The sequence below is a fragment of the Eucalyptus grandis genome, chromosome 8, assembly GCF_016545825.1.
Source record: "Eucalyptus grandis isolate ANBG69807.140 chromosome 8, ASM1654582v1, whole genome shotgun sequence".
Classification (NCBI taxonomy): domain Eukaryota; kingdom Viridiplantae; phylum Streptophyta; class Magnoliopsida; order Myrtales; family Myrtaceae; genus Eucalyptus; species Eucalyptus grandis.
In genome coordinates this window covers 28152139-28165637 of record NC_052619.1, presented here as the reverse complement: position 1 = coordinate 28165637, position 13499 = coordinate 28152139, and the positions used below count along the sequence as shown (strand labels likewise).

Here is a 13499-nt window from a genome sequence, read left to right as displayed (position 1 = left end):
TCACCAGCAATCGATGACGATTGCTGAGCCCTCATTGGCCCTAAGCGAGGCCAACCCTCCAGATTTGGGGAGGGTGGCCTTGCTCACAATTGGCGAGGGTTGGTCGAGCCTTTACCCACCCTTATTAGTGGTCAGTGAGAGTGGTTAAGCCCTATCAGTGGTCGTTGGCCCTTGTCGAGCCAAAAAAGAAAGACGAAGAAGTGAAAAAGGAAACGAAAGGAATTAAAAATAAATTAAAATTAAATTTGTAATTTGACAAAAATGTCATTGACCAGTTGGAATATTTAGCTTGCCGATGACTAGCGAGGTGAGACCCTTATTTGAAACAATCATGGTACTTTAGGCCCTTATTTAACATAAGGTCTAATTCCAGATCTTATTTGAGAAAATAATGACACTTCATATGGGGTAAGTACACTATCAATGCCAAAACTTGTGTACGGCATTCACTTTGGTGCCAAACTTTATTTTAGATCTAATTTGCACATTTATTTGAGAAAATAATGGCATTTCAAGTCTTTATTTGGAATTTTCCCTTACTTAATTCAAAACTCTACACTTGGACATGAAAGCCCTGATTAGATCTCTGATGCTTAGGCTCGAATCCATTGAGGCTGGGTTGGTTACCTCAGTTTTGGTTCTCAAATCTTCAGCATCTGCATTCTGATCCATCAACAATGAGTTTCGAGACCCATTGCTTTTACTTGGGCCCTTAGTGCCTAGGTTCTTCAAGGTTGGGCTCGAAACCTCGGTGCCCTTATTTGTGCCCAATGGCTTGGTACTTGGTCCCAGGTCTATAAGGGCTGAGGGCAGGATCCCCATACCTAAGCTTGGACTACCTATATTAAGGCTTGAGTCCACAATAGTTGTGCTTTGGTCCATTGAGGCTAGACCCAAAACCCTGGTGCTCATGCTCGGGTCCATCGAGGCTAGGATCGAGACCCAAGCGACCATGTCCCAATCCACAGTCCATTAAGGCCGAACCCATGACTCTAGTAGCCCTACCTAATTCCCTAACTACTCATGTGCAAGTAATTATTGCCTAAATAGCAGTGGTGTCATAATTGGATCGAATTGAAATTTTGTACATTTTCGGGTTGGTTTGATTTTTAGTTCAGATAATGGTAAAAAACCACATTTCTTTTTAACGGTTTAGATTTTATCATATGTTTTGATTAACTAAACTGAACCGAACCAATAAAATATAAAATCACACTTATAGATATAGTCACTGGAAGACCAATGAGTACTCTCTCTCTCATCTCTTTGTTTTGAGGAATTTATATACCTACATATAAACTCTTGTCTGTGGAGTTTTGGTTAATCTCTTTTAGTGGATGGATAAATTTTTGTTTGTTTGATTTCTTTTTTTTTTTTTGGCAAAAAAAGTGGAACAAAACAAAAAGTAAAAGTGAAGACCAAAAATCCGAACTGAACTAAACTAGGGTTTCGGTTCGGTTCGTATTTGGTTTGGATCGCATCTAATTTAATTCAGTTGTTTTTCCGGAAAATCGAACCGAACCAAACCAAACCAAACTATTGACAACCCTACTAAATAGTGCATGTCTATTTAGAAGAATTAAATTAGATTTTTAATATCAAATGACAAAAGATATTTTCTAGTTTATTTTCTAGAATTAGCCAAACATTTGAAAATGTCATGGAAGATGACTTACTAAAAAATATCTTCCAAAAATATCACATTTTTCATTTAATAAAGAGAGCTACAAAATAGAAATGATAGTCTAAACATGCATTTCTAAAAGTTCTTAGTGTCTAGTAGATTAGTTAAATAGATGAGTCAAGTTGAAAGTAGTCTATCCCAAATACATTAATTTAACATGTCATGACCCATTTTTTACGTAATATAAATCTAGTGACTTATATCCGGCCCGTACCCAACCTGACTTATATTGTTAAAAAACTTTTATATTTAACTCAATTTACAAAATTTTAAACTCAAATTGAGATGAGGGTGTGAAGTGAGCGGACGTGAGATTGAATGAGAGCAAGAAAGAATGAAAAGAGAGTTATAGAAATGGATTGGGTCTAAATAAGTTGTAAATCTGTTTATGACCCATTTAACACTCACATTATGTTTAAACTCATTTACTTAATATAACCAATTCATTTATGACTCATTTAATACCTGTATGTTTTAAAAAATGGGTTAATAACCTATTTTGATAGGTCTAGCCAGTAGTGAGTCAGATGGTGATGGATCAACTTTAGAACCAGACACAATAGTTGAAAATGGCAATTCATCTTGCCAATTCATGTGCTAGAGTAGTCCAATTCGGTACAAATATGGTCTAGTTTGCCAATCCAATGATTGAACCATTGGCCGAACTGGTTTGTTCCGGGTTTTGACCAACCCAAGTGGCAATGAATGATCGGACCGGACTGAGGGCCGGTTCTCAGTTCAACTAGATGAACCGGCCGGCGGGTCAGGGCTTAAACACCTTGCTGATGGCAGATCGCCTGACTGCGGATTGGAACCTCGTAGCTTGGACTGGGCGACCCGCCATCTCCTCCTTTAAGGGTATGCTCTCGACAGCCGCTTTCCTCAATTTCGACGAATAAAGCTCCCATTTTTCTCAGCTATCTACTGTGAAATTGACGAAAACTCTCTCTTTCCCTTTCGATTCTGATTTTGTGGCACAAATAGGAATTGCTTTGCTCTCAACTTTTTGGGGTGAGAAATCGTTGGCATTTTGAGGTCTAAGTCGATGACATATGTCAAGGTTCTAGTTTTTGGGGGCATTGATCAATGCCCATCTCCTAGAAGTTCAAGGTGGGTGGTCTGGTGAGTTGGGTTTTCTTTTTCTATTCTATTTTCCCCACTTACATGTCAAGCTTGGTGTGCTCTTTCCTAGGTTCATGTGAATCGGAGTTCAAATCTATTTGCAGTACCCCTTGCTTTGAAAATTTTAGAGGGGTATCTTCATGTAGGGGGCTCGATTTAGCAGATTTGAGTCATGGTTTCGGTCACTTTATTAGGGTTTAGATCAAGACAATGTCTATATCTTGTGCATGATGAGTGGGCTGCCTTCTGTCAGAAATTTGAGTGAAAGAATTGGAGGATAAGTGTATTGTATATTGCTTTTCATTGATTAATGATGTACAATCCGGTTCCTATTTGTAATACATAGGAGCAAAACTATCTTAGGAAGAAAAATATACGTAATGTGGAAAAGAAGGAAAATAAATTTTCCTAATACACAATATTCTAATTTTCTAACAATAGACTAATCGGTATCAATTAAAATCAATGTCAATATGGCAATGGTATCTTCAACACTCCCCCTCAAGCTAGTGGTCTATACACATCTAGAACGCCTAGCTTGCTCAATAGATACGAATGTTGCCTCTGACATAAAGGTTTAGTGAAGATGTCTGCGGGCTGCTCCGTAGTTCTTATCCCACTTGTCTTGATCAATCCGTCTTGAATTTTGTCTCTAACGAAATGGCAATCAACTTCTATATGCTTTGTCCTCTCGTGGAAAACTGGATTTGCTGCAAGTTTAAGCGTAGCATCATTATCACAAAATAGAACAATTGGTTCCTTTATCCAAACCCCAAGATCTTGGAGTAATCCTCTTATCTAGACTATCTCACAACTGGTCTTTGCCATTGCTCGATATTCCGCCTCAGCAGATGATAACGAAACAATCGTTTGTTTCTTTGTCTTCCAAGAAAGTAATGAGTTGCCCAATTTGATGTAGAATCTTGTGACTGACTTCCTACTCATCGGGCAAGTGGCATAATCCATATCACTGTATGCTGTCATCTCCATGTTGTTGTCACGAGACAGTAATATTCCCAAACCTGGACACCCTTTTAGGTATTTTACGACCTTCAGTGCGACATTCATGTGTGATTGTTTTGGATTATGCATAAACTAGCTAAGGATTTGCACTGCATAGCATATGTTAGGTCTGGTCATGGTTAAGTAGATAAGTTTCCCAACAAGTCTCTAATAAACGAAAGGATCTTTGAGTAAAGGATCCTCATTCAAGGGTGATAAACCCTTGTCATACTCAGCTGTCATTAGCTTGACATTCTGCTCAATTGGGATAACCGCTGGTTTGGATCCCGAAAGTCCCGCTTCTGATATGATCTCCAGGACAAACTTGCACTGGCTGAGACAAATACCCTTATCCGATCGTGCAATCTCTATCCCGAGAAAATATTTGTGGGGCCCCAAATCCTTAATGTGAAAGCTCGAATGCAAAAACCGCTTGAACTTCTTGATGGTAGTCTCATCATTTCCCATAATGAGTATGTCATCAACATATATAAGTAAGTAAATCGATGACGTACCTTGTCTCCATGTGAATAAGGCATAATCATGTTTGGACTGCTGGAATTTTGCAGCCGTGAGTGCATTGGTAAATTTCGCATACCATTGACGAGAAGCCTGTTTGAGTCCATATAGAGATTTACGGAGACGACACACTCGGTTCTCCCCCTGTTTGCGTAAACCCGGCGGAAGGTCCATGTAGATTTCCTCTTCAAGATCACTATGCAGGAATGCATTATGAACATCCATCTGATGAAGAGGCCAATCACGGATAGCAGCAATAGAGAAAAATGAACGTACAGTGACTTCCTTTGCTACTGGTGAAAAGGTTTCAGTGTAATCAAAACCTTCTCGTTGAGTAAACCCCTTAGCCACTAGTCTTGCTTTATAACACTCGATCGAACCATCCGCCTTGTATTTGATCTTGTATACCCACTTGCACCCAATTGACTTCCGATGAGTGGGTAAAGGAACTATGTCCCAAGTTTTATTCCCTGTTAGAGCTTGCAATTCATCCGCCATTGCTTGCTGCCAACGAGGGTCTTGTACAGCTTCTTCATATGAAGATGGCTCTTGTCCTTCAGATATTTTACTAATGCAACACATGTGCTCTGGTGAAAGATTAGCAAAACTAACATATGAGGAGACGGGATAGTGTGTACCAGATGACTTCATTATAAGACAAATGTAGTCTACTATCCAAGTGGGCGGTCGAGTAATGTGACTTGAACGGCGAGGGGTAGCTAGTGTGACTGATGGAGCACGCTCATGTGATCTAGAAGAGATATCATCCAGAAATGTTGGTGATGAAGGAACTACAGGAGATGCTGATATCACTTCTTGTGGAAAATCTGGAGTTGTGTCATGTATATCTGATGGTGAGCCTACATCGTATTTCGGAGCTAAAGATTCAATGGGAGGTACATGAGAAATCATCATCTGAGTAGGAGTTGATATATCATTATCAGCCAGAAATTGACGACTCTCAATAGTTGGATCGCTTGGTTGAGAAGATAATTCCTCTTGAAAATGAAAAACATCCTCATGGAATATAACATCTCTACTGATGAAGAAGCACTTGGTGGAAAGATCATATACTGAATACCCCTTCTGAAGATTAGGATACCCCATGAAAACGCATTTGATGGCACGAGGTCCTAATTTGTCACGGGTGCCCATGGTAGATGCATAACATAAACAACCAAATACACGAAGATGTTGAATGTTTGGGTATTTCCCAAAAGCAATTCAAATGGACTTTTGCCATTGAGGACCCTGGATGGCATCCTATTGATCAAGTATGCTGCCGTGACCACACAGTCTCCCCGAACTTTTCAGGAATAAAAGCTTGATATTTGAGGGCACGAGCAACTTCTAGGAGATGACGATGTTTTCTTTCGACAACACTGTTCTGCTGAGGGGTATAGGTGCAGGAACTTTCGTGAAGAATGCCATTTGTAGTGAACAAGGCAAAACATTCACGATTAAAAAATTCCTGAGCATTGTTCGTGCGAATTTGCTGTACGGATTTATGAAACTGAGTTTTGATGAGTGTGAAAAAATCTCTTAGGTAAGAGGGAACTTGGGCTTTGACTGCATTAGAAAAACCCAAGTTGCTCGTGTATGATCGTCCACAATTGTGAGAAAGAAGCGGGATCCATCACGATGTGGAATGTGATATGGTCCCCAGATATCCATGTGCAAAAGAGAGAAAGCTGTTTTGGCACGAGAAGTGCTTTTTGGAAAAGGTAATCGCGATTGTTTAGCCAAAGGACAAACAGGACACTTCGGAAGAGGAAAAGAGGCACTATGACCTAATCGCTGATGGAATAAAATGCTTTTATTGATGCTGGCATTACATAGAGTGCCCTTATTCAAGGGAAAATGTAAAGTATTTTTTGGAAGAGTAACCCAAAAATAAAACCCCTCATGATTTCTACCCAAGTCCATCAATTTCCCAGTTGAAAGGGCCTGAAAGAAATAAACGTCAGAGTTGAAAAGAACTCGACAAGAGTTATCTTCACAAAGTTTCGACACAGAGATTAGGTTAAATTGGAATTTGGGAATGAGTAAGACATTTTTGAGAGTAATGGAAGGACTAAGCTGAACGTCCCCAATCTTAGTGACAGAGGTGTCTTCCCCATTTGGAAGTTGTACGGATGTATGAGAAGATGCTTTATACGTTTTAGAAAAAAATCGTTCATCGCAGACTATATAATCACTAGTACCTGAATCAATAATCCATGATTTATTGGAAATAGAACTCAAGCAGTGAGAAGTACCTGCATAGCTGCTCATCTTTTCCTCTGTTCCCAGTTGACTTAAAGTGCTCATAATATGCTGCAGCTGATCCTTGTTGATGGGTTGATGAGCCTTTGCATGTGCTGCAATAGAGATTTCTCGTCCTTTCTTTTCATTTTCTCCTGGTTTTCAATGCAACTTCCAACAATTTTCTCGAGTGTGATAGGGGCATTTGCAATAATCACAAACTTTACCTTTTCCTTTAGAATTTTGGGCATATAATTTGTTGGAAGATGATGAAAAATTTTGGCCATTTGATCCTTTCCAAGCTGGTGCCGATGTGGCTCGATCTGGGCCGTTCGATCTTGGAGCTGCAAGGATAAAACCGGAGCCGTCTGATCGGGCGGGATTGTTGAGCCCACCGTCCGATCGAGCGAAATAATGGGTGCCGTCCATTTGCGCGATCAGATCTGGACCGTTCGTGCTTAATGGGTAACGCACCCGTCCTGGGCCGTTGGATTGCCGAATCCAATCCTGGCCGTCCATCCGAAATGAGGGTGGGTTTTCATCTTCTTCCTCCAGAAGCCCTAATCCTCGCGCAGCTGCTACGTTGCTCGACCCCCTGAAGACTCCATGGCCGGACCTTGCCGCGAGTAGATGCTGGTCTGCCGTTGCTTTGGCCGCGAGAACAACCCGATCTCCAACCTTGAGGTACTCCGTCGAAGCCACCCGTTGTGATTCCTCCTGTACAGCAAGCTGGTAGATCCGGCCAAGCGGAAGAACCGGCTCCATGGCAAGGATTTGGCTGCGAAACGGCAGGTACGTTTCATTTAGGATCAACAAAAAACGTGTCACTTTTTCTCTTTCTCTAATTGCTCGGTATTGAGCTAGAGTTTCTTCTGGCCCTTGAAGCTTCTCTTCTCTGCTTCTTCTAATTCGTTCCACAACGCCGAGAGTTTATTGAAAATGGCCGAAATAGATAGATTTCCTTGTTTTAGCTCTGATAGGGCTTGGGTTATTGAGAAAATTCTAGCCCTATCGAGCTTGCCGTACATTTCTTTTATGCTTTTCCAGAACTGGTGAGCGTCCTCAGTCGGAGGGAGTCCGGCGGCGACCTCCGGCATAAGGCAATTACCGATCCAAGTCCGGTTGCATTTCTTCCAGTGCCGGGCCAGTCGTTCATCGGCTGGAATGGGTATGGATCCATCTATAAAGCCATCTTTGTCCTTTGTTATAAGTGCCCGCCGAAGCTCCCGGGACCAAACGGAGTAGTTCTCCGATCCCGAAAGTTGCTGCGAAATCAGGCGGAGCTGGGGTCCATCGGTAGCGGCTGTGTACAGGGCATCTCCTGGTTCTGGCCGGCCGCCGAAGGTGCCTGCAAAAGGAAAAAAACTAGGTCCGAATCCCGGGTAAGGGAGACCCATCGGACCCGAGAGATTCGAGTTCGGATAGGACCAAGTAGATCCGGATCCTGCTGTTGAGCCTCCTCCTGGTCCGACGCTTTCTGTAGACCCCGTTGTGCTCTGGGCTGGTTGAACTTGAACAGGAATCCATTGTACATGTGAACCTTGAAAAAATTGCCCCGGATTGGGCTGAACGGGACGTTGCAGCACTTCATGAGTTGCGATTGATCCTGTTCTTGTGTCTGGTTTTCTATTACAGGATCTGAATGTTGGTTCGAAGGTGAATCATCCACCTCTTGGACGTTGGAGGAAGCTTCTGGATCTTGAACGACTCCAGATTTGGTTGTTGGGTTTCTTGGCATACTGTTCCTTTTGCTTATCTAGCTCAAAAAAATTTTGCAGGATGGGGACGGAAGTTCTGCAAAATCGAGGGTGAAAGGTGGAGAAAAAAAACTTGAAAAAGGAGCGGAAGCTAGAAGACTCGCTCTGATACTATTGCTTTTCACTGATTAATGATGTACAATCCGGTTCCTATTTGTAATACATAGGAGCAAAACTATCTTAGGAAGAAAAATATACATAATGTGGAAAAGAAGGAAAATAAATTTTCCTAATACACAATATTCTAATTTTCTAACAATAGACTAATCGGTATCAATTAAAATCAATGTCAATATGGCAATGGTATCTTCAACACCTTCATCACCTCTTGAAATGCAGTATAAATTGAGGTAGTGGCTTTTTGTTGGATCGCCACCTCCAGTAGCTGACTCTGGAGAAAGCATCACAAGCATAGGCAAATTAGTGGAAATGGATCATGAAGATCAGAAATGCCACTCTCAGGACCAGGACAAATTGATAGAAGAACAAGATAAGGATTCGTCGTCTGCATCTCTGCCAATGCTGACGGACCGCAGTGGGCAGGATAACACTGGAGAGAGGCCTATGCCAAACCAGACCGACATTGTTAAAGCTCTTGAAGTGGTTGAGAGAGATTCTGTTGCTATCGCCGAGAGTTTCACATCTCTATTTGCTTCACTTCGCTTGGCTCTATCTGAGGTTGGTTTGATCAAATTGTGGCCATGACTCATCCCTTTTGTCTAGCGTTCCCAGCTTGCCTAAGTTGGTTCAATGCCGTATATTTGTAGAGGAGATTCATGCATCCTAAAGATGACACTGAATGATTTGACATCCCTGTTGGCTTTTCATGGTTCAGTGTGACTGCTGCAGCATTAATAAAATTATCAGATATGTCAGTCCTGTCATCTTCATGGAAAGTAAATCATAAGAAGGGATTTCGATCAAATTATAATTTGAAGATTGATGAAGCTAAAAGAAATAAGAGATTGAAGATTGATGATTTATGTAGGTTCTTTGGTAACTTTTTGACGGCAAACCATGAGAGGAACTTTGAGAATTCTTTGATGCTATGTAAAGGTTTACTTTTGTCACACGTTAGACTCGTCAAGATAAATTTTAGAGAGATTGAATTGTTAGCATTAATAAAGTGTCAATGAAGACACATTTCCCATGTGCTTTTGCATTTAATTCATGAGTTTCTTTGGTATGTTTTAGGAATTATTTGCAGTCCGGAGTTCATTACCTTGAAATATGGAAGATTTGTTAATTTTTATGAGGCTTCTCTGATGATACTCACATTGAAGGAAAAAATTATGAGCCAAATATAGCATATTACTGTGCTCTTGAGATGTCTTAAATGTGTGAAGTTTTAAGGTGCTTTCCTATTAAAATTTACATTTCGAGAAGTGTCTTAAATTTTTATTTAGGTGTGATACCTTTCAAAATCAGAATCTTGTGCTGTTGGAATAGCTCCATATTCTGTTAAAAGAGAAATTACAACCATCACTCTTTGGTGGCTATTCCCGATATTACAAGCTCTGTGTTTATCTGGCTAGATATTGTAAAATTGCAGGTAACTTCTTGCTCAACAGATCATATGCAGTGCTTCAATGATGCTGCTGGACGCCTTCAAGAATCTGGTAAGTTCCTCAAAATAAAGTAAAAATCTGTTTCTTTTCCCGACAATGAATGACTGCTAATGGACTTGTAATCTGAAATTTGCCCCGTGAGATAAGTTCATTTGCTGAGCTAAACCTACCAACCTGTTCTGGTCACCAAGCATGTTATGTGTATTTTCTCCCAACATCAAGTGATGATGGTCATGTGCGGAACCTGCTCACTAGTATTGACATCTAACGGTTGGACGCACGGCTGGCGGACTGTTGTCTTCATATATGTTGGAGATTGATGGATACATGTGTATGCATTCGCACATGCTTACGGTTTTCGCATGCTAGATAATTCAAGGCTGTTTGCTGGTTTTCTAAAATGCTATTTAAACACAAAATGTAATTTCGAATTATTTAAAAGTGTGGCTAAAAGAAGATAATTAATGGGATTTTCACAACATTTGGCATTTCAGTGCATGCTGTTGATATGAAGCTCATGAGATCTTTGTAATCTTCGTGCTGATTAAGTTGGGTTAGAGGCAGTAATTTGTTGAGGATAGTCTCATTAAAATTATTCCATGATATTTTATATGTTAATGGATGCTTCTTTATGTGTATTTTAATCTGAACCTTGTTGTTCCTTCTCTTTTTTGTAGTGCTTGATGCAGCAACAAAAGGAAATCGGTACATAAATTCCTGTCTAAGGTAGTCAGGCTTTGATGCCTAACTTTGCCTTTTGGAACTTCATGTTGTGTTTGTCTACACTTATGGAAATTGCTAGTCTGAATATCATTCCTTATCTTTCATGTTACATGCAAGAATGCTGTTCTTCTATGTTTTACATGTGATGTGCTTAACTTGACTCAAGAAAATTTTTTCTGTGGAAACTAATGGTGAGGTTTTTGCATCTTCTTTTCACATAAAAATTCTTATTGTCAATGAGAGAATGCGAGTGATTTCCTGGTGTGACTAGAACATTAGATTATTAGCTTCTTGAATCAAGAGCAAAGGATGTGCATTACTTCAGCTGAAGAACCCGTTGCTAACTCCATTCCAGCTTTAGACTGTCCATTATATACTAAGTTGGTGGATATTCCCTTCTTTCCTCATTTGATGGAAACTCAAACTCTCGTATATGCGCACCTTAAGAAATCCTTTGAATGATCAGTCATGACAAACATTACATCTTGTTGAACCTCTGTTGCTATTTGGAATTTAGTCACATTTTGCTCTTTAGTAATCAGTGTTTGCTAGTGTCAGTAATTTTTTTGGCTTGGATTCTTGTTATTGCAGATTAAATGAAGAAACAAAGGGCATGGAAAGTCTAGCGACACAATTGTATCCTTGACTAGGTGGAAAAAGTCTTTATCGTTGTTGCACTGTTTGTCCTGAACACATTTTTGTCCTGTGAACTTAGAAATTTATCAAAAAGCATCATTTTACTTCTTACAAATGAGCAACGCCCATTCGTTGGAAAGTAAAACGTACACAGTTTTTTTTTTTTAATTTCCCAGTTGAATTAAAGGTCTGTGCTATCATTTGTGTTTTCCTTGACATTGCTTCAGAAAAATTCTAAGGAGGAATGTTGATGCTTTAGATTCTGCTGTCAACAAGCTTGTCCGGCTACCATGATATCGGATAAGCTGTCGATGCACTTCTGTTTCCCTACTTAAAGATCTCCTTATGAGAGTCCTAGTCTTGCCAACATGATACTTGAAGTGCTGGAGTGAGAGGAAAGATGATCACCTCACTTGTAAGATTCATTTTAGCCATTGTTTCGCATCTCTTGCCGTTAGTTGTATATCATCCTCCCGACTTTGGATTGGTCTACCTTCTTCTCTCTCGTATTCATTTTCCCCCTTTCTATTTGATCGTCTCAGCTTGCTGCGATTTTTTGCAATCACAGCTGAGGAGTGGGCAGAATGGCTTGTAATGTGAGACTACAACATGTGACATGCCATGCTCATTTTAGGGAGGAAATATGTAAATTGTGGGGCTCTGTTTACTTGAATAGCCAAATCTGAGCCCGACTTCTGACTTCCATTGTGCATTTTCGAAACCGGCGGGGGCATTTGAGGCAAGTCGCAGATTCATTTTGGGAATTGGTGCGGTGGGGATTGAGTCAATGCGCGGGGGCATCGGGGCCTATTTGTCTTGCAAATACATGGATGACCTGAGCAATCTCAACCTACACAACTCAATTGCATCGTTCAAGTCTGTCTCGCATCTGATAAGTTGCAAGGCGGCCATTACCACTGGCTCTGCCACTCGAATGCGACTATTGTCCCCTTGTCACTCCACCGCTGCCATTGCTGTATTGATGGTGCGATGCCTAGCTCTGTTATGAATAGTTAAGTGCGCACTTGGGATACATGAGTTCACTCTAATTATTGAGTGTGGGCCTTACGTGAGACCCTCGTAATTTAATGGTTGTTGTGTCATTGCTTCCTTCCGCTTCATTGCCCTGTTACGAACATTTAAGTGCGCATTTGGGATACACGAGTTCACTCTATTTCATTAATTGAAAAGTGTGGGCCTTACGTGACTCTTGTAATTTAATGGTTGTTGTGTCATCGCCTCCTTCCACTTCATTTTCAAAGGTCATAGCCCTTGCCTTTGGCCAGCGAAGGGGGTCTAGGTCTCTCTCTCAGCTCTGTTTTTAGATGAAATTACTTGATTACATCGGCTCAATTCTCTGCGAAATCGCTTTTTATTCTCTGAGGAATCATGATGTAAGCTTGATTTAATTCGTTTTGATTTAATGTAGTTTGCGAAAACTTTATGTGAGAGGATGTGCGCATTATATTACCAGGGCTCCCACATTGGCATTCCATTTTCAGTCTCCGCAATGACTAGGCTGTTGCTGCCCACTCCATGGAGCCCCACCATCGTGAGGCCACCACCCAGGAGCTTAAGCTCGAGGCCTTCTAAAGGCAAATCGTGGGTCGCTTCCTTGACCTCTCCACCATCACCACTGACGACACGCTCTCCATCAGATGGATTTATAAGCTCCTTGATGCCTTCCAAGAGGAGTTTAGGGTCCACCTCTTCAACAATAGGGCCTATGTGGTGAGATCGCTGATCGTGGAGCGGTTGCTAGGCGAGTTCTACAAGGGAAGCGTGGAGAAAACCATTTGTAGTTAACCAAATATAAAAAAATTGGAAAGAAAAGAAAAGAAAAGAAAGGAGAAAATAAAAAATTACAAATTTCTCATAACGATGTTGTTTCGAGTGGAGTTGTACATTTAACTGCCAGCTACTGATAGTACTGTATATGATAGATGCCGTTGATTGCTCTATCACGTTAGTGATTTCAAATTTAAATTAAAAGGATTGATTATATTGAAAAATTGTAAAAAAAATTAGGACTGTATTGACCAAATTAAAAAGTTCAAAATTGAATTGCAATTTACACAATAAATTTTTAACATTTTAGATAATTTTTCGTTTTTTCTTTCATTTATCTTAAATTTAGGCTTTGAGTATAGAGTTAGTTATGCAATCTAAAACAAAAATAACAAGGAGCTAGTCAAAACAAAAATAAAAAGAAGGTGAAGGGCACCGATTTTATGATGATATTGT

General features: G+C 40.4%; 1 protein-coding gene across 5 annotated transcripts; it reads left to right on the top strand.

Moving 5' to 3' along the window:
- Positions 1-3065: 3065 nt before the first annotated feature.
- Positions 3066-11783, top strand: LOC104431026. Of its 5 annotated transcripts, none has more exons than XM_039300556.1 (7): positions 7119-7363; positions 8207-8464; positions 8668-9006; positions 9881-9947; positions 10574-10622; positions 11211-11255; positions 11483-11783. In XM_039300556.1, exons 3-7 carry the CDS (start codon positions 8758-8760, stop codon positions 11547-11549), a joined length of 477 nt encoding a protein of 158 aa, XP_039156490.1. In that variant the 5' UTR covers positions 7119-7363; positions 8207-8464; positions 8668-8757; the 3' UTR covers positions 11550-11783. The 5 variants fall into 5 exon arrangements, with proteins under 5 accessions (XP_039156493.1, XP_039156494.1, XP_039156490.1 ...); XM_039300557.1 differs by having other exon boundaries at positions 7120-7363; positions 8207-8227; positions 8350-9006; XM_039300559.1 differs by lacking the exons at positions 7119-7363; positions 8207-8464 and adding an exon at positions 3066-3089.
- Positions 11784-13499: the final 1716 nt, after the last annotated feature.